Here is a 16978-nt window from a genome sequence, read left to right as displayed (position 1 = left end):
ACTGCAGTGCTGGACATAAATTTGTATGGACTACTATTTTGCAAATAATTAGATCAATTTGAAGCAAAAAAAGCCAAAACTGCGTAGAATTGCTATTTAAACAAAGAGCTATCGGAGCATACAATTCTTTTGGCGAGGCGGTCCGTGGTTGTAGAGACACAGGAGTGACCATCACTCTGATACTGGCCAGAAGTCTGTGCGCGCGCAAATTTCCCGCCAATACTCCTGTTCTAGTGCGTTCTAGAAGCTTGCAATATCTTCAAAAATACACCCCAGCGTCTCAGTTGTCATTGGCAATGTGTCAGACAGTTTAAAATTTGCTGCGAGACCAGTAAAACGTGCGCAAAGGCACCGAGTTTACTGACGTCGAAAAGGGGACAATCCTTGGCCTTCGAGAGTCTGGATGGACATTTACTGCGATTGGCAAGCATCTGGGACGGTCGGCAACGGGTGTGGGCAAGTTCTGGAAGAACAGGGAGCGCCATGGGAAGGCTAAGCGGACTGGGAAACCGAGCAAGGTGTCAGCAAGGACACAACGACAGATAACTTTGGAGGCAAAAAAAGGGTGGAGGATCGCCGAGTGAAGTGAAAGCGGCTCTAGGATTGAATATATCGGCACGTACTGTGCGACGTGTACTTCAAAACGCTCCCTTCATGAGCTTCGTGAAGCGCACATTTTAAACTGTCTGACACATTGCCAATGACAACTGAGACGCTGGGGTGTATTTTTGAAGATATTGCAAGCTTCTAGAACGCACTAGAACAGGAGTATTGGCGGGAAATTTGCGCGCGCACAGACTTCTGGCCAGTATCAGAGTGATGGTCACTCCTGTGTCTCTACAACCACGGACCGCCTCGCCAAAAGAGTTGTATGCTCCGATAGCTCTTTGTTTAAATAGCAATTCAACGCAGTTTTGGCTTTTTTTGCTTCAAATTGATCTAATTATTTGCAAAATAGTAGTCCATACAAATTTATGTCCAGCACTGCAGTAAGCTTCTTGCTACATATACGGTCCGAGAAAAAAAGTTAGAAAAACTTCATCTTTTAACATTTTTACTTCAATATTTTTAAAACAGTATATCTGGGTGTCAATTATTGTCCTGGATGATAGTATTAAATGATCATTGTAAACAATTCTAATAATTAAACTAACATAAAACGTTAATTTTCAAAAAACGACATTTTCAAACAATTTGAGTTTAAATGAATATAATTTGCATTTTCTGAAAAATACAGTATTCGGCAAATACCTAGTGTCGAAAAGCGTAAACTTTTATTATATCTTAAAGACAATATATGTATGCACCCCGTTTACACGCTTAATTAATCAAACATACAAGTGAAGTCACAGCGTATCCTCGATGAGCAGCTCCGCGCCGCCGCGATGGAAGCGGCCGGCGGAGTTCCTCGTGTATCTGGTCCCCGTGGGCGGCATCCCGTCGGACTTGTTCGCGTCCTACGCGCGCCTGCTGCAGAGCCACAGCGAGCTTCCTCTCCGCAGTCTCACGCGTCCTGGAGGCTATGCAGCCGAGTTGTCTCCGTTCCGCGGCCTGGACTGGACCGGCACGGGCTCACTACGCTTCCACTTCGTATCAACCGCCGAGCACGTGGATTCCTACGACGGAGAAGATGTACACGCGAGTCGTCGCGTCATTGGCGCATTGGGCGTTTGCCACAGTCCGTCACTCACTTTAAGCGGTGGACTACGCGCCGCCCATGCACAGTTCGAGGCATCAGTTCAACGTTTTCCGGGGCTTCTGATGCACAAACTCTTCGCCTTCGAGCACGCGTTCGAGGACGTCACATCCAGCGAGTGTGAGGGACTCAGCGACCTCGTCATGTTCCCCGTTCACCACGAACTTGAAGGAACCGGCGAGTCCACTGTGACTCTCCACTTACAGGTCGTTATGGACACACTGGCTGTCAATATCCTCATGGCTTTAGAGAGCGCTATTAGATCAGCCACGTCCTCTGCTGCTAGTGGAATAACCCAAGGCGGTGGAGACCTCGCCAGTGTCCTACTAGACGTCAACGTGGAGCCACAGCAGTCGCAATCCATTCAACACTCAGTTTCGTCCCCTCTAGTTCTATCACGAGACCCCACAACCTTCAGCTCTGCGTCCAGTCCGTCTTCTCGCTCGTCCAACTCGTCATTTTCATCCATTCCTTCGCCTTTGGCTGCTGGAGTCGCTGTTTTCGACCCGCGGAATCGACGACGGAAGCGACACTTGGCACGTAGAGAAAAACTTCTGGGAGACTACAGTGTACTCGTGAGTTGCATCTCGGATGCGATGGATCATTACACGGTCGCAGTTGAAATGTTACGAGAAGAAGAACGACGCAGTGGAGGCGCATCGGGAGACGCTCTATGGCACGCTGCAGCACTGGAAGGATACGTCTATTGTCTGTACACTGACGCCAAGGAGAAATTCTCGACTGAACTTGTGGAAAAGGCCTCCGAAGCCGTCGCATTCTACGCTAAAGCAGGTACAACCGAGCTGGAGAGTCTACTAATCGAGAATATCGGCTGGTGTTACGCAGATATTGCAATAACGACATTGACGCGCACGTCAATGTCCGGAGAAGCGAAATTGTCAGAAAGTGTATGGATTAAACGATTACTTTGGGACGTACTGGAGAGAGGCCTGATGCTGTTTCCAGAGCTTCAAACACAGCGCCAAGTAGAGTTTTTGATCCAGACCAGCAGAATGCTAGAGAGTGTGGGGCATCGACGACGTGTGGCGCTCTTTCTGCATGAAGCTGCGTCGCTGTTGTTAGCCAGGAATGCGCCAGCTGTAGACTCCCAGTTAAAGTTGTTGCTATCACCTTCCAATGTTACAACAGGACCTCAGCGACAAAGAGACCTGGAGTCAGCTTTGTTACTCGAGCGTATTGCAGCGGAGCGCCTGGGTATTCAAGACCGGAGAGACGAATTGCCATGGGAAGTCACGACGCAATACCGACGGAATAGGAGACAGAAATCCTCGAGCTCTACGACTACACCGGACAATTCCTGGCTGATCATACGCTTCCATGTACTACGACAACTCCTGACAATAGCAAGGATGCTGGGAGACGCTCTACTGGTCGGGAAATACTGTCTGCAGCTGTTAGAGATGCTGGTTTGGTGTGATTCCATCGCATCTGTGGACTCTTCTCCTTCGTCATCGCTGCTCGTGGATCATCTCCAACAACCTGCGACTTCTCTTCGTGTGACGCACTTATCGACTGAACGAGCAGCAGCAGGGCTTCATGCAAAGAGTGGCGTGTATTTCTCTCCCCCGCCAGGTATCGACACGAGAGTTCGACGCCACTTTATCAATTCCCCGTCTGCCACCATGTCCAATGCAGCGGCGTCTATACAGTCGACGCTAACCAACACTCCGCGAATTTTAGCAACGCCAAGACAACAATTCTCCGCAGCGGTGAATGCGATTTCGACCAAGGCGTCGCCAGCGTTTACTCCGTTCTCTAACGCTCATAACCAGCTCAATGGAGCCATGACAACTCGCGCAGGAGGCTCAGAAGATCGTACACAGGCTGAGTTTGGCGTGAACGGAGACAATGGGGCCAAGAGCTCTCGAGTTCTGACTGGGAACGATGGTGAGGCTGACTCTGGAGTGGAGACAGAAGCTGATTCGGTGTGGAATTTGCGATCGAAGACTGAGATTGCCAAGATTGAGCGGAAGCTGCTGAAGATTCTGGAGTCTGACTGCACGACGCTGCGTTCTAGTGAGCAAACGAAGCTGCCGACGTTCCTCCGTGTGGATAAACTGAAGTTGCGCTCTAATTGCAACTTGCAGCATCCTTTTCTGGCCCGACAGACTGCTCTCGAGATGTTTGGGATGCAGTCAGCAACTAGTCAACAAGAGGCCAAGTCGGATTTCTTCTATTCTCCGTTCGAGAAGAAGCGGAAGACAGGAGATAGTGACGAAGATGACGCGCCTGCTATGTACGAAAGGGGATTTCCAGTTCATGAGCGAATCGAGCTGCAATTGACTTTATCGAACCCAACGGGCGTCGCTGTCAAGCTGCAAGAAGTGAAAGCATGGGTATCATTCGCTGAAAGTGATGACAGCATATTAGCAGGTACACTGGATGGATTTGTCGAGTGCTATCCGTGTTTTTTCACGTTAGAACCTTATCAACAACAGAAGACGGTGGTGTTGGGGATTCAACCATTGAAAGTGGGGACGTTCCACGTCTGTGGCTGCTTCATTAAGGCCTTCAACATCAAGACTTCCTTCCGACTCAATAATCCTGTAAAAATCCGCGTTGTAGGCGAGTTGCCGATGGTGTCACTCGCTCTTCGAGAACACGGATCGATGGCGCTATTGGATGGCCATAAGCCTGCAGAACCGGTGGCTTCTAACGTCCAGATTGCCATGTTTTGCTCCGAGACAAGGCGGTGTATGCTTCGTGTACGCAGCACTGGAAACCGAAATATCACGAACTACAGACTGGCGGTAACTCTTCAAAATCGTCGTGCAGCGAAGAAAACATGTGTGGTTTTTAACAACTTACCGTCGGTAGATACCAACGGTAGCGCTAATGAGGCTCCTGATGATCAGATTGAGACCAAAACTCTAGTATTGAGATGCGGCAAAGTGGTGTCGTCTCCGCTCCCTCTTGCAAGCGGTGATTTTGTGAGTATCCCGTTCGAAGTATCACTTTCCGGACAACAGGAGACTTTGGATGAGGATATCCAAATTGAATGGAGTTTTGTATATGCCGATGAGAACTCAGTGGACGCTGTCTTCTATCGAGAATCGAAGTTGACGTTGCAGGTTGTGTCCCTCCCGTCGCTCATGCTTCAGTCGGTAACGTTACTGTCATGCTGTTCGGAACACATTCCGAATTGTCGGACTGCGACAACGGACCATTTGTATTGCGCCATCATGGTCCACGTGGTTAATCCGACTGAAACTACATTTCGATTCCGACTCCACCGCGACTTTGACGACAGTGGAGACGTAACCTGTGAGGCGGAAATTGGTCGCCAATGTTCCCGTCGGTTTGTGGTCGAAGTCCCGCGTTTACAGGCGATGCCTAGCTTGGTAGACGTATTGAATGAGATGATCGAGATGGAATGGGAAACGTATTTCGGAACACGAGGACGTCTGCTGTGTGAGGATCACCACATTGGATCCATTGACCAGATGAAACGTGAATTTTTGTTACCGCCAGTTAACTTCAAGATTCAATCTCCTCTTGAAGACATCGCATCAGTTTTGACAGGTGAAGAGCAGAATGGAAGTGTGAGTAAGCCCAAGCACGGAAGAGATCGGAGCTTGTCGCTTCATCCGTTGAGTTTCTTCCAGGCGACCCATTTAGCTGTGGAATATCGGATGTTACAAACCAGATTGTTCCAGTATGTTCCCATTACTGTCACGATCCAGCGAGCTGGAGAACATTCAGTGTCAGTTGTGGAGGTGGAACTGAGAGTCACAGAGGACGGCGAGAAAGGCGAGATGAGCGACCACGTGATGGTCGTGGGGCTATTGAAAACTCAAGTGCAGTGGGATGATCCAATGGATCGAAGGCCAAAGTTCCACGAGGTTCAGTGTTTGTTTCTCTCGGAGGGGAGTTTTCGCGTCACAGTGTGCGGTCGAGTACTTGACGAGGATGTAAAGCCAATAGGTGGAGAAGTTTGGTCTCACCAGTCGATGCATGTACGCGTCCGATCGGAAGACGTGAAAAGCGTGAGTACTATTTAATGAAAAGTTACTGAGTGGGCTTGAATGTTATGAATTGTAAGTAAAAAATGTAAGTAGTTGCATTCTGTCAAATTGTGTGCATCATTCACAAAAACCATTTTTTAAAATGGCTTTTTGAATAAAAAGTACTTTGTATAGAAAAAGTTCGCATTGGTTTCGGACCACTTTTGATCTTTTTTATTATGGTGGGCCACAAGCTATGAGCAGTCAAGACGAGCTTTTTTTCAGGAAAAGTGCTTTATGACGTTTTTAGCCAAATTTCAACTTCAAAACAATATTTCCTTTTAGAGATTTTGAGGCGTGTCTGGTTTATTTTGTAATTTGCGATCTGGCGAATAGTCGGCAACACCATGGTGCGAAGTGAGGCAGCAGTGAGCGAATATTTCCAGATCCGCAAGTTGTTGTGGGACGAGCTCAAGCTCAACGTGCGCCCGTTAGAGGAAGAAGAACTGCGAAGTGCTGTTGGAAGTCCCCTTATTGAAGGAAACGAGGTTCGACGCTAGCTGATTTGGAAGTAATTGCGACTTTGTTCTAAGACCAATGAGATTCGTACTGCAGGAATTACGCCAGGAATTAGCGGTGCTAGTCGAGATTTTGACCGAATTCCAGCAACAAAACGACGACATTCGGGTATGATTTCGGTGACATCTAGCCATAGTTTGATCAATATTGACCTGTGTGTTAAATGACAGGATGCGCTGGCAAAACGACCGCACATTCCGGAGCCTCCAGGTCGTCCTCTCTTGATCGAGAAGCTGAAATTATTAGCTGCAGATATGCTTGATCACGCGCGTATTACCACTATCCAGTCTTCAAAAGAAGCGGAGGTTCTAGACTATGTGCTATCAACTACCGATACGTCTAATCCCTACAATTATCGAGCTCCGGTGACGCCAAAAATGGAGAATGTTTCGTCTAGACCGCTTTCAGGCGGCCGAGCAGACGGGATTGCACTTCGACCAGGCACAGCAAACAGTAGACGTCCTGTGACTTGCAACTCTCAGCGATCAGTATCCAGAGGCTCCACAATTTCTGTCTCGTCGACTACTGTTATGTTTGACAGCCCAGAGGTCGGACTATTGCTGCGAAGGAGTTGCCATTGGTTTAGCTAATTTTTAATCGTAATGCAGATGCACCGACGTTTAAACCTCGATGAAATCGACGGGATTAAAGAAGATCTACAGGGGGCGTTAAATGAGGAGCGACTACTGCTACTGGAAGACATTGATTTTATCCAGGTATTGATGTTTGTAATTGTTTCTATCTGTCCAAAAGACGAGCTAACGCTTTAAATGGCAGGGCTGCTTGGAAATGGAAAAGGATCTCATCGATGACGACCGACGGAAAGTTGCTGTTGCCAAGCCACCGCCTTCACTTAGTGACTTGCATGAACTTCGAAAGACATTAGAAAAAACACTGGAAGACCAGGTAGAGCATTTCAACGGCCGAAGCTGGAGAGCATGACTAACACACTCTGCTTTACAGAAAGTTTTCGAGCAAATGGAGAGTATACTTAACAAAGCAAACAGCTCTAGTTCGTCTCTTCGGAATCGAAGGTACTGAGACTTGACAAGTGCAATGCAAAAGAATGATGATCTAATTTGAGCATTTGCTCTAATGCAGGCTCGCCCCCGTACACCCGTCAGATCTCCCGTCGTATACGACTTCATCGAGATCTGAACCTTCAGTAAGTGCACGTCGTCCAGTCATTTTCTCCCGGTCATCCTCCTTATCACGAAGTGGGTCAGCAACACGAGTTCTTAAGATTCGACACCTTGTACAAGAGTCTCGAGACGAACCTTATTTATCCTAGTAGCCCGTTTTGCGTGAATATCATAGCTATTTATCTTACGTAGTTTGCCCTTTTATAATATTCTCGGTGCTGGGATGGACGAACTCCATTTTATTCCGCTTCATCGACAGCTTGCATTCCAATCTCCGTGAATTCAAGGTTAAGATCCTCCTTGCGATCCGATGTCTTCGACTTGGACGGGCTGATAGCTGCAACAGGACGAGATGGACGCAACGAGTCGCCATCGAAAGCCTCGCCAATCACTTTGATCGGGTTGGATCGTCCTCGGTCCAAAATGTCCTTCAAGATGAGAGGAATCTCATCTGGTCGAGATTGAATCGCATCGTGAAGCTGTGAAGCGAGTGCAACATACATCTGAAATATTTTACAAAAAGTAAGTTAAGAAAATAAAATACCAACTTGAAATCTATATAACGTACCCGGTTCATTCCAGCTAGTACACTTGATTGCTTGTTGCATTCTGGATAGAGAGCTCCGCTCCGCAGTGCCACGACACATTGCAGTGTAATATTGATGAGTACACATGCAAAGGGGAAGTGGCGTGTTGGATGCTGCGAGAGAGCGTGGAAACGGTGTGCAAGATCAGGAAAAGTCTCGACCAAGTAGAGAATTTGAAGCAAAGAGAGTACGCCACACCCACGTAAGTCCGTCGAGGGATCAGATCCCTGGAATCCGATATCTTCCCAGTGTCTTCCGATCAGAAGAACGTCCCGCGTACTTTTCGTGACTTTCTTGTAAATGGTTTGCAATATTCCAACTACAATTTCATTGTGGGCATCAAACGCAGTCGCGGCGATGCAAAAGACTCGATCGCGTTCCTCAATTGCACCAGGAAAAGTGAGACGAGGGCGTGAGAAGCATTTCATACACGAACCGCGAGGGAAATCCTCTGCTACGATGATGTCTCTGTGCTGCATGACGTCGGGAGTCTCGGCGTAGTATTTTGCTGCTTCAGTGTACGATATCAACGCTGTTTCTGGACTAATACCAACATTTACAGACTCGGAAATCTCATTAGATTGTCGATGTTGCACCAGTTTAATCTCTCGCCATTCGGCAGACTCATCGACATCGCTTTTCTCATCTTGTTTCGTATCTTCGACGTTAACATTTTCATTATTTTTTTCGTTGTCCGCCTCACCATCGTTATCTTCCTCCTCGATAGTTTCGGTCAATTTTTGAGTCGGACCGAAAATTCTCCCCATGACAGACGATCGACTCGTTTCAGTTTCAACTTTTGTCTGTTTTTCTTCGTCATCCATGAGAACTTCCTGGTCTCCGAGTCCTCGTTTGTAGATACTGTGCAACTCAGTCAGCGACAGTGCATCGTCTTTATCTGTTTTTTCAGACGGAGTGGAGTCCGCAGAGCTACTTTCTATGAGTTTCTTCTCCTCATCTGTTACACGCTTGAGTTCCTTTAGCATTTCTTCCTCTTCTTTTCGTTTATTTTTCTCCAGCGATTCCTTGCGTGCCTTAAGTTCATCTTCCGTTAACACACTCGACTTATTCCCAGCGTTCACATCGAATGAAAACTCATCGTCATCTGCGCTATCAGCAGCTTTACTCGGACTCTTTCCGGTTGTGGCAACGGAGAAAGACACGTCGGTTGTAAGTTCCATCTCGTTTTCAAATTCTCGTTCATCTGGGAATGCAGGACCACTGGGAAGAGAATAATTGTTATCATTTTCATTGGTATGAGGCTCGTTTTGTTGTTTTCTTAAGCTCTGGTAGGAAATGCCAAATGTAACGTCTGGGCTGAGTTTGTTAGCGTTAGAACCTCCAGCAATTCTGTGGATGTCGGAGAACAGACTGCTGGGTTCCAGTGTCGTAACGTGTGCAACACGAACTTCTTCACTGAATGAGAGATCGATCTCACTTGAGTCATCTGCTTTACTGTTCGGTAGTGCCTTCAACAGTGCGTTATCTGTATCCAAGCTGCTCTCTTTCTTTGACTTCTGCTTATTCTCTTCAATTTGAAGACTGCCAACAACCGCTGCGTCAACTTCCAATACGTCTTCGTCGTCATCGTCTGAAATATTTAACCCCAGTGGAGGCCGCAATGGCGAGGTTTCGCCTTCTTCTTCACCCTGAGAATCGTCTGAATCATCATCGTCTTCCACAGGGTTCATCGAGCCAACAATGGCAGGGACGTCTGTAGGTGCGGGTGGAGGCAGGACGACTGACGATGCTTCATTGGTTTCTTCTTGGACTGGCGGAGAAGGCATCTCCAGGCTTTCACCTTCAGTGTCAATTGCCTCGTTTTGCTCCGACTCGATACATGGAGTGGAGACCACAACGGCATCGATACTTTCGTCCACTTCAGGGTCGTCTTCATCATTTTTGGTTTCGACTTCTACTGGAGAGTCTTGTCCTCCTGACACTCCTTCATCCTGAGTTATTCCCTGTGAAGGAGATAATTGCTCTTGCGTTGAAGTGACTGTCTTGTTCTCGTTTATTTCTTTCGGTTGCTCTTCCTCTTCCTTCAAGTTTTCATCGTCTGCGTTTGTAGCAAGGTCGAGAACTGCTTGAACCACGACTTCACTCGAAAGCGGCGAAATTTGCTCCATTGCTGCTGATTCTTGGGAAACTGGTTCATTTTCTTCTTTTCCAGCATTTTCGTCCTCATCCGTAAATCTCTTTTCGCCCAGATTCTTGTTTTCGTCTGATATACTCAATGTCAGATTTTTTTTAACACAAGTGTTCACTATAACGCACCAGGCCCATATAACTTTGGCGAAGAAGGTGTTGAGGTTGAGTCTTGAAATTCATCCGTATTGTCATCTTGTTCATCATCCTCTACAACTTTACAGATTAGCAGTAAAATACAAGAGATAGCTCGCTCATTCAAGTTATCAGCAGATAGTAAACTGCTTACCATCGAGAGTCGTCACTGCGTCCAGCTGACTCAAAATGTTGTCTGTAGACATGTCTTCCACTTCTAGTAACGGAACGAGTGAATTAGTGTGAGCCGTGGTGGTGTCATTAATGCCACCTTCGCACCGCCACGGTCTTGGTCGATGTTTGTGTCGAAGAAAGCCTCTGCATCTGCGCCAAAGCAACTCCAGCGCTTAGAATACGGGAGACAATGGATTAAAATTCGTAATATTGGTGCAAACCTTCAAAGTTTTCGGTCTCGCCCTCCACATCATGCAGCAGATCTACAAGGGCAACGAATGACCAACTGACAACTTCAACGTAGCTGAAGGCAACCATACCCACCATCCAGGACATCAACATCTGAAGGACCGCTAGACTCCATCACAGTTTATGCACTACACCGTAGATGCCCTCTCTCACTTCGCGCTTCGTCCAACTTTATTCGTCCGGGCTCTAAATGCAGAATGCAGCGGTAACTGCTTTGTCGTCGTTTATGACTGCGCGCATTTTTATATCCGACATAATCGTTTCCGTGCGAAACTAAATTAACGTCATATAGCTCGTGGAGTATTAATACAAACAGGCTGGTGATGCATATCTGAAGTTTGATGCCTTACACTTTAATCTCGTTGAATATCCTCAGAGAAGGAGAGTTACGTCTCCGATTTTGTGTGAGTACAAAGCAAGAGAAGTAAGAGAAACAAGAGATCCACAGGTTTGAATTCACTTTTACGACTTGTCAGCTCTCAGATGATCAAAACGACGAAGCGGTATCACGCAAATATGTCAAAGTTGTGCGACGCATGTACCCCGAATATCCTTGAAAGGCAACTCATCATGGATATATTCTCGTTGACCACTTGCTATTTAAGAAGGAGCACCAATCTGGCTGCAAGAGAAAGATTAGCTTCTTGTGAAGTACCCCCAATCTGGTCATCACTGGAGTGCGTTCGAGATGTTGTTGAATAAACTTCGGCATTCGGGATAAGTCAACGTACTCACGACTTGGTCCAGCGACACCCATTTGTAACCGCTTATCTCTCCGGCTTGACATTGCACCGACACGTTGCTTCGAATCCTGGCTATATAGAATTCAATGTGTTTTGTACCTCCACGGAAAGGGTATTCTTCGGTAAAGATTCTGGGACATTGTGGTTCTCGTAGTGTGATTTGACGGATGTACGCGTCGATCGGAAGACCATCAGGGTTGGTAACGAACGAGCTCTGTGGCGCTGCAATACTCAGACCACGACTCCTCTTCAACCCACAACTTGGGCACTCGGAGTCCGGTCTCTTCCAATAGTTCTCTGGCCGCTGTATGGATAGGAGATGTATCGCCGAGTTCCTTGCCTCCTTTGCAGAACGTCCAGTGTCCCTGTCGATGCTTCAATAGCAGCACCCGATTTTGCGGATCCAGTACAATAATCCCCCACGACAATGCGTAGCGTGGTCTGTCGTATCGACGGCGATGGTTGCGTCGGCCACGGTTAACTTGAAAGCTGCTCATCGGAAATGGAATACATTCACATAAAAAAAAGTCAATTCGCAGAAAATTTTTCATGGGCGGTTCTTTTAATGAATCTCCCCCAATCGCCCAGCGTTTACAATTCCGTATACTGACCCGTTTAAGAACGAAATAAGATCATGACATGTGGCAAGAAAATACTTGGTGGGTTCTACTAATGACTTGGATTTGTATGTGGGCGATTGTCCTCCCGCTTACAAACTGACCCAAATCGGCAAATTTGACGGAACTCACAATATGTGAATGTCATTTTCAATATTACCCTTAGCTAAAAAGTGATATGATTGGTCCCGAATGGGGACCAATCGTTTGTCAGTATAATGCTGAAATTGCACTTCTAAAAAGCATTGTTGCTCCAGCGATAGTAGTGGCCAAACGGCACGATGACCTCCGCGAACAGGCTCTGGCTGCGCGAAGCGTCTCTGATAGCGACGATGCTGATGCGCTTCGGAGGCGTGTCCTATTGCCTATCAGAGGCGGTCGACATCATCACGTGCTCGGGTCCGTCCATGCTGCCGACGCTCAACCGCGACGGGGACATTTTGCTGCTGGACAAGCTCTCGCCCAAGTTCTGGAAGCTACAACCGGGTGAAGTCGTGATCGCCAAGTCTGTGTCCAACCCGCGTCGGACGGTATGCAAGCGTATTATCGGGCAAGAAGGAGACACAGTTTGTGTGCGATCATCGTCCGAGGTGGAGTTCCACAGGATTCCTAAGGGCCACGTGTGGCTCGAAGGTGACAACAAGTACGACTCGCACGATTCGCGGTTCTATGGACCAGTGCCACGCTCGATGGTGGAGGGGCGTGTACTCATGAGGGTGAGATAGTAGGGCTGCACGGGAGGATAAAGGAAAAATGACTGACTGTTGTGTGCGTTTATCAACAGATTTGGCCGCTGAACCAGATCAAGCGGGTTACGAAGGAGGTAGCGCCGCAGGCATTTCGTGAGAGATAGATAGTATTTTAAGGTTCTGGACAATATAGAGCTATGCAGATGCCACTGAAGGCTTCGTCATCTTGTTGCCCAAAGTACATGTACAAGACAGGAAATTGTAGTACCCAATATCTCAAAATAATATTTTAATTCTTTTTCAACGAATAGAGCGGTTAAAATGGCAGCGAAGCTGGTGCGCGGCGGCGTGCTTATCGTGGGCTGGGCGGCCGTGACAAAGGAGTATTTCTTCGATATCAAATACGGCATGGGTGTGTCTATGGCCCCCACAATCCCCGACGGCTCCTTCATCTTCGTGGAGCACTTGTCGCGGCGGTGGCGCAACTGGGAGCGCGGTGAGCTGGTGGAGCTTCGATCACCCTCTCGACACATGCGCGAGACCATAGTCAAGCGAATTCTGGCCCTGGTACGTAGTTTCTAAACAGTCTTGATAGCTACATAATTGTAGACTGATCGTCACTGGTGGCTGCAGGAGGGAGACGTGGTGGAGCTCCAGCCGCGCTTCGATGAGAACCGTAAGGACAAGATCACAGTCCCCAAGGGCCACGTGTGGGTCGAAGGAGATAATGCTACATGCTCTGTAGATTCGAGGTTTTTCGGTCCTGTTCCTATTGCGCTGCTGACCGGACGTCCCTTTTGGATTGTAAGCGCATGTGTTTCTAGTTGTTTGTGGCATGATCTAACTCTTGTGGTGGCTGTACGCAGATCTAACGCTGAAAACCACGCTGGGCGAAGATGCAGTCAGTCAAGACAAGAACTTGATCACCACTACCGACACAATGCGATACACCACAAATTTGTATTTCTTCGCGGTTTTCGTCCACACGTCGACGCTCTTTCATCTGCGTCCATATTCGACCATTACGGTGTAATTGCTGCTCTCCTCTTCAGTCTATCGTCTATTATTTGGCTCGTGCTAATCGTGTCATGCGCTTTCCGGTCTCTTTGTGCCACAGTTGGCACAAAAGTTGGCCTGCTCCGATGGATACGTGGCATGGCACTGCGAGCAATTATCTGGCCGCTTCGTTTTGCTCGTTGCAGTAGTATTTGCTCCCTTTGCCGCAGCTTCTTTTTCTCTCTGTTTGGCCTCATAGACGGAGTGATAGTAGTTCATCCGCTCGAGTTCCTCCCTGCCGTCCGCCAGCAACACCCGCACGCGATCCGGGTCCTGAGTATTCATCTCGTCGCGAAACTTCATCTGCACATACGTCTTCATCATCTCGCGCTGTTCCCACTGCGGACAGCGGCGCGCCGAGCGCAGACACTGCGCGTATAGCTGCAGAACGGATCCCTTGAGTTTGCCCGTAGCCGACATTGCATGCAGCTATCACAATTATTGCGACGACATTTTCATTCACCTTCACAATTCAAAACAATAATCAGCCTTTGATTGGTTGTAAGATAATTTAGCCAATCAAAAGCGATGTCACATTCTGGTAGTCCAGACGCAGCAGAGCCGCCCGTTGTCTTCCTAGTCTACCTAGATCATGAGCTCCCGTACGCTCAGCCACGCCCTCCGTGGCGGCCTCAGCGCCAATGTGCGTCGCCAGGCGCTGGCCACGCGCGGTGGCCACGCTCACCGTCCCCCTCCACCGCCATTCGCGCGCATCAAGACGCCGGCCCAGCCGCTGCACGAAGAAGCGGAACTGGTTTGGAACGACGGCGTCGCCCCCGAGACGCTTATTGACTTCGACGCGCCGCACATCCCCAAGTACCAGGCACTGCGACACTGGCTCTGCGGACTGGGCGGCTTCGTTACGCTCATGGGCGTCGTGACGCTCTACAACCCGGACTCGTGGCGACAGGCGGTGGGTCCGCAGATACTACGAATGCACTTTAGAATGTCAACTAACACTGTTATTATTGTTGTTATTGTGTGCAGTCGAAGCGTGGCAACCACCTGCCCGACCTCAAATGGGAATTGGGCGAGGCTAACGAGCCTGATGGAGAGATGGACGAGTAAGATGCAGACAAAGTGCTATCAGACGTTGTAGAGTGGAGTTGGAACAGTAGAAGGGCAGCGGTGGATGTCGTGTACTGCTGTCTAGCTGCTGGTCCAGTCCATCGAGCTCAGATAACAGCACACAAAATAACAGAATTTCGACACAAACAGGGAACGCAGAGTTGTAGAGTTCAGAGGAGCAGGGAATGCAGAGGGCGCTAAATTGTTCTCTTCTCTCGGAAGTTCTCCTTTTCTGGCAGTTCTAGGTCGTTACTGCTTGCCTGACGACTGCGGCGTCTTCCGGTTTGAAATGATGGAGTCGATGATGCCAAACTCCTGTGCCTCCCGCGGGTCCATGAACAGATCGCGATCCATCGCCTGCTCGATCACCTTGAGGGGTTTTCCCGTGTGGGACGCATACAACCCATTCAATCTGTACATCGAGTACAAACAATCAGTACAAAACCTCAGCAGCAAGTCTCTTTGCTGCAGGCTCACCTGGTTCGGAGCTTGATGATTTCTTCGGCCTGGATAGCGATGTCACTCGCCATTCCCTGCGCTCCTCCCGAAGGTTGGTGAATCATAATCTGTAACAACAAACCCATTAGCACTATACAAAGATCCATAGTCTAAAGTACCGAATAACTCACACGGGCGTTAGGCAGTGCCGACCGACATCCGGGGGCGCCTCCTGCCAGCAGCAGCGAGCCCATAGAGGCGGCCTGACCCATGCAGAGCGTGTTGACCTTGGGCTGGATGTACTGCATGGTGTCGTAGATGGCCAGACCGGAGCTCACGATGCCCCCGGGGCTATTAATGTACATGTACACGTCCTTCTCGGGGTTCTCCGACTCGAGGAACAGCAGCTGCGCCGTCACGAGCGACGCCATGTCATCGTTTACCGGTCCGTGCACGAACACGATGCGCTCTTTGAGCAGCCGCGAGTAAATGTCGAATACGCGCTCTCCCCGCGGTGACTGCTCCAGTACCATGGGAACCAACGAGCTCATGATGGAGTGGAAGCCACGACGGGCTGCTGGCGTCTGCAGCTTCGTCCGGGACAGCATCTCGGATCGAGGTATCAGCTTCAAGTGTGGAGTCTGGCGATAAAAATGACAATTTATATTGTGCTTTGATGATTGGATCGAATTTTGAACATTTGTCAAAATTTTGACAAGACCACTTCAACTTGGCTTTGTACGAACTTCTTCATTCCTACTAAAGTATGAGCAAATTAACATGCTCGTAGCATGGTTGCAGTACTCAATGGACAGTCTTCTTAGAAGTAGCCTTTGTAAGCGTCACGCTCGGTGCGACAAGAAACATCGGTACTGCATCAAGCACGCCTCAGCAAAACAAAATGGTGGAAGCGATTCATTTTAATATGATACACGAAGTAGATTACTCAAGTGGAGCTTCTTACGAAAGCTTTGCATCTGTGTGACTACATGTAATCTTCATCATACGCATAAATGTATCACGGAACATGGAGTATTTCAGAGGAAAAAAACGTAAAATTCAATCAAGCAAAAGGTTATTTTGCAGGAACGACCTCATCCAGCGCTTGGTACATGAACTTGGCGAATGCTGGGTCCAGCAGTGCCTTCTCCAATGTCTTCATTTTGTCCTGGCTGCTATCAATCTGTTAATCCATAAAACACTTGTCAAAGTTGCAACAATGGTCCTGCTTGTAGTGAGCAAGCGAACCTGTGTCAATGCCTGCGTAATCGCTGGGTTGGCCAACATCTCCTTCACGTCGTCTGACGTCCTAAGCACATCCATCTGCTCGTCCGTGAGCTTGTCCGTACCGTCCACGTCCTCCTCGTCTACCTCCATGGCAGTGGCTGGCGCTGGCGTTGGCTGCGGAGGCTCCTGCGGCTTCTCGCGCACCGGCGCCGGCTCGCACGGCGTCTCCTTATGCTTCTTGCAGCACACAAGACTGCAGTACGGCGCTCGGCACGTCGGGCATTTGTACTTGGACTCGGCCGTCTCGCATACTTGACACAGCTGCACCATCACCAAGCAGCAAGAGCAACAATGCCATTGATGTCCTAGTGGAGAAATAACCTGGTCTTATTTGTAATATACAGAGCGTTGTTTCCAAGCAGACCATACAGAATTGTTCTGGCTATATTTGCAAATATTAATCTC

At 48.5% G+C, this 16978-nt stretch overlaps 10 protein-coding genes across 15 annotated transcripts; 5 read left to right on the top strand and 5 right to left on the bottom strand.

The window, feature by feature from the left end:
- Positions 1 to 1329: 1329 nt before the first annotated feature.
- Positions 1330 to 5798, top strand: PPTG_14018 (hypothetical protein). Its single transcript, XM_008910511.1, has one exon. The coding sequence runs from the start codon at positions 1363 to 1365 to the stop codon at positions 5716 to 5718; it is 4356 nt and encodes a 1451-aa protein (XP_008908759.1). The 5' UTR covers positions 1330 to 1362; the 3' UTR covers positions 5719 to 5798.
- Positions 5799 to 6038: 240 nt separating this feature from the next.
- PPTG_14017 (hypothetical protein) lies at positions 6039 to 7612 on the top strand. Of its 3 annotated transcripts, none has more exons than XM_008910508.1 (7): positions 6041 to 6209; positions 6277 to 6348; positions 6411 to 6788; positions 6849 to 6956; positions 7018 to 7146; positions 7204 to 7274; positions 7342 to 7605. In XM_008910508.1, the coding sequence occupies exons 1-7, from the start codon at positions 6069 to 6071 to the stop codon at positions 7529 to 7531; spliced, it is 1089 nt and encodes a 362-aa protein (XP_008908756.1). In that variant the 5' UTR covers positions 6041 to 6068; the 3' UTR covers positions 7532 to 7605. The 3 variants fall into 3 exon arrangements, with proteins under 3 accessions (XP_008908757.1, XP_008908756.1, XP_008908758.1); XM_008910510.1 differs by having other exon boundaries at positions 6264 to 6348; XM_008910509.1 differs by having other exon boundaries at positions 6039 to 6209; positions 7018 to 7274; positions 7342 to 7612.
- A 9-nt stretch (positions 7613 to 7621) lies between these two features.
- On the bottom strand, positions 7622 to 10768 carry PPTG_14016 (hypothetical protein; the record flags this gene model as incomplete). Its single annotated transcript, XM_008910507.1, has 6 exons — positions 7622 to 7885; positions 7951 to 10193; positions 10247 to 10327; positions 10407 to 10469; positions 10532 to 10576; positions 10648 to 10768. 6 exons carry the CDS (start codon positions 10766 to 10768, stop codon positions 7622 to 7624), a joined length of 2817 nt encoding a protein of 938 aa, XP_008908755.1.
- Positions 10769 to 11119: 351 nt separating this feature from the next.
- PPTG_14015 (hypothetical protein) lies at positions 11120 to 11915 on the bottom strand (the record flags this gene model as incomplete). Its single annotated transcript, XM_008910506.1, has 1 exon — positions 11120 to 11915. One exon carries the CDS (start codon positions 11913 to 11915, stop codon positions 11610 to 11612), a length of 306 nt encoding a protein of 101 aa, XP_008908754.1. The 3' UTR covers positions 11120 to 11609.
- Positions 11916 to 12280: 365 nt separating this feature from the next.
- PPTG_14014 (signal peptidase I) lies at positions 12281 to 13030 on the top strand. The gene is made up of 2 exons (XM_008910505.1): positions 12281 to 12751; positions 12820 to 13030. Exons 1-2 carry the CDS (start codon positions 12317 to 12319, stop codon positions 12886 to 12888), a joined length of 504 nt encoding a protein of 167 aa, XP_008908753.1. The 5' UTR covers positions 12281 to 12316; the 3' UTR covers positions 12889 to 13030.
- Positions 13004 to 14247, bottom strand: PPTG_14012 (hypothetical protein). The gene has a single exon (XM_008910504.1). It carries the CDS (start codon positions 14198 to 14200, stop codon positions 13811 to 13813), a length of 390 nt encoding a protein of 129 aa, XP_008908752.1. The 5' UTR covers positions 14201 to 14247; the 3' UTR covers positions 13004 to 13810.
- PPTG_14013 (hypothetical protein) lies at positions 13026 to 14280 on the top strand. 4 transcript variants are annotated; one of them, XM_008910502.1, is made up of 5 exons: positions 13026 to 13291; positions 13358 to 13400; positions 13470 to 13528; positions 13591 to 13753; positions 13842 to 14280. In XM_008910502.1, exons 1-4 carry the CDS (start codon positions 13046 to 13048, stop codon positions 13594 to 13596), a joined length of 354 nt encoding a protein of 117 aa, XP_008908750.1. In that variant the 5' UTR covers positions 13026 to 13045; the 3' UTR covers positions 13597 to 13753; positions 13842 to 14280. The 4 variants fall into 4 exon arrangements, with proteins under 4 accessions (XP_008908750.1, XP_008908749.1, XP_008908751.1 ...); XM_008910501.1 differs by having other exon boundaries at positions 13358 to 13528; XM_008910503.1 differs by lacking the exon at positions 13842 to 14280 and having other exon boundaries at positions 13591 to 13802.
- Positions 14233 to 15965, bottom strand: PPTG_14010 (ATP-dependent Clp endopeptidase, proteolytic subunit ClpP). Its single transcript, XM_008910498.1, has 3 exons — positions 15478 to 15965; positions 15326 to 15414; positions 14233 to 15260 (listed from the first exon to the last, which is right to left on the bottom strand). Exons 1-3 carry the CDS (start codon positions 15892 to 15894, stop codon positions 15098 to 15100), a joined length of 669 nt encoding a protein of 222 aa, XP_008908746.1. The 5' UTR covers positions 15895 to 15965; the 3' UTR covers positions 14233 to 15097.
- Positions 14277 to 15114, top strand: PPTG_14011 (hypothetical protein). Its single transcript, XM_008910499.1, has 2 exons — positions 14277 to 14693; positions 14768 to 15114. Exons 1-2 carry the CDS (start codon positions 14373 to 14375, stop codon positions 14846 to 14848), a joined length of 402 nt encoding a protein of 133 aa, XP_008908747.1. The 5' UTR covers positions 14277 to 14372; the 3' UTR covers positions 14849 to 15114.
- Positions 15966 to 16189: 224 nt separating the features above from the next.
- Positions 16190 to 16898, bottom strand: PPTG_14009 (hypothetical protein). Its single transcript, XM_008910497.1, has 2 exons — positions 16535 to 16898; positions 16190 to 16469 (listed from the first exon to the last, which is right to left on the bottom strand). Exons 1-2 carry the CDS (start codon positions 16841 to 16843, stop codon positions 16362 to 16364), a joined length of 417 nt encoding a protein of 138 aa, XP_008908745.1. The 5' UTR covers positions 16844 to 16898; the 3' UTR covers positions 16190 to 16361.
- Positions 16899 to 16978: the final 80 nt, after the last annotated feature.

This window comes from Phytophthora parasitica (assembly GCF_000247585.1).
Source record: "Phytophthora parasitica INRA-310 unplaced genomic scaffold supercont2.37, whole genome shotgun sequence".
Lineage (NCBI taxonomy): Eukaryota > Oomycota > Peronosporomycetes > Peronosporales > Peronosporaceae > Phytophthora > Phytophthora nicotianae.
The sequence above is the reverse complement of the archived record's forward strand: the minus strand, read 5'-3'. Positions and strand labels throughout refer to the sequence as shown.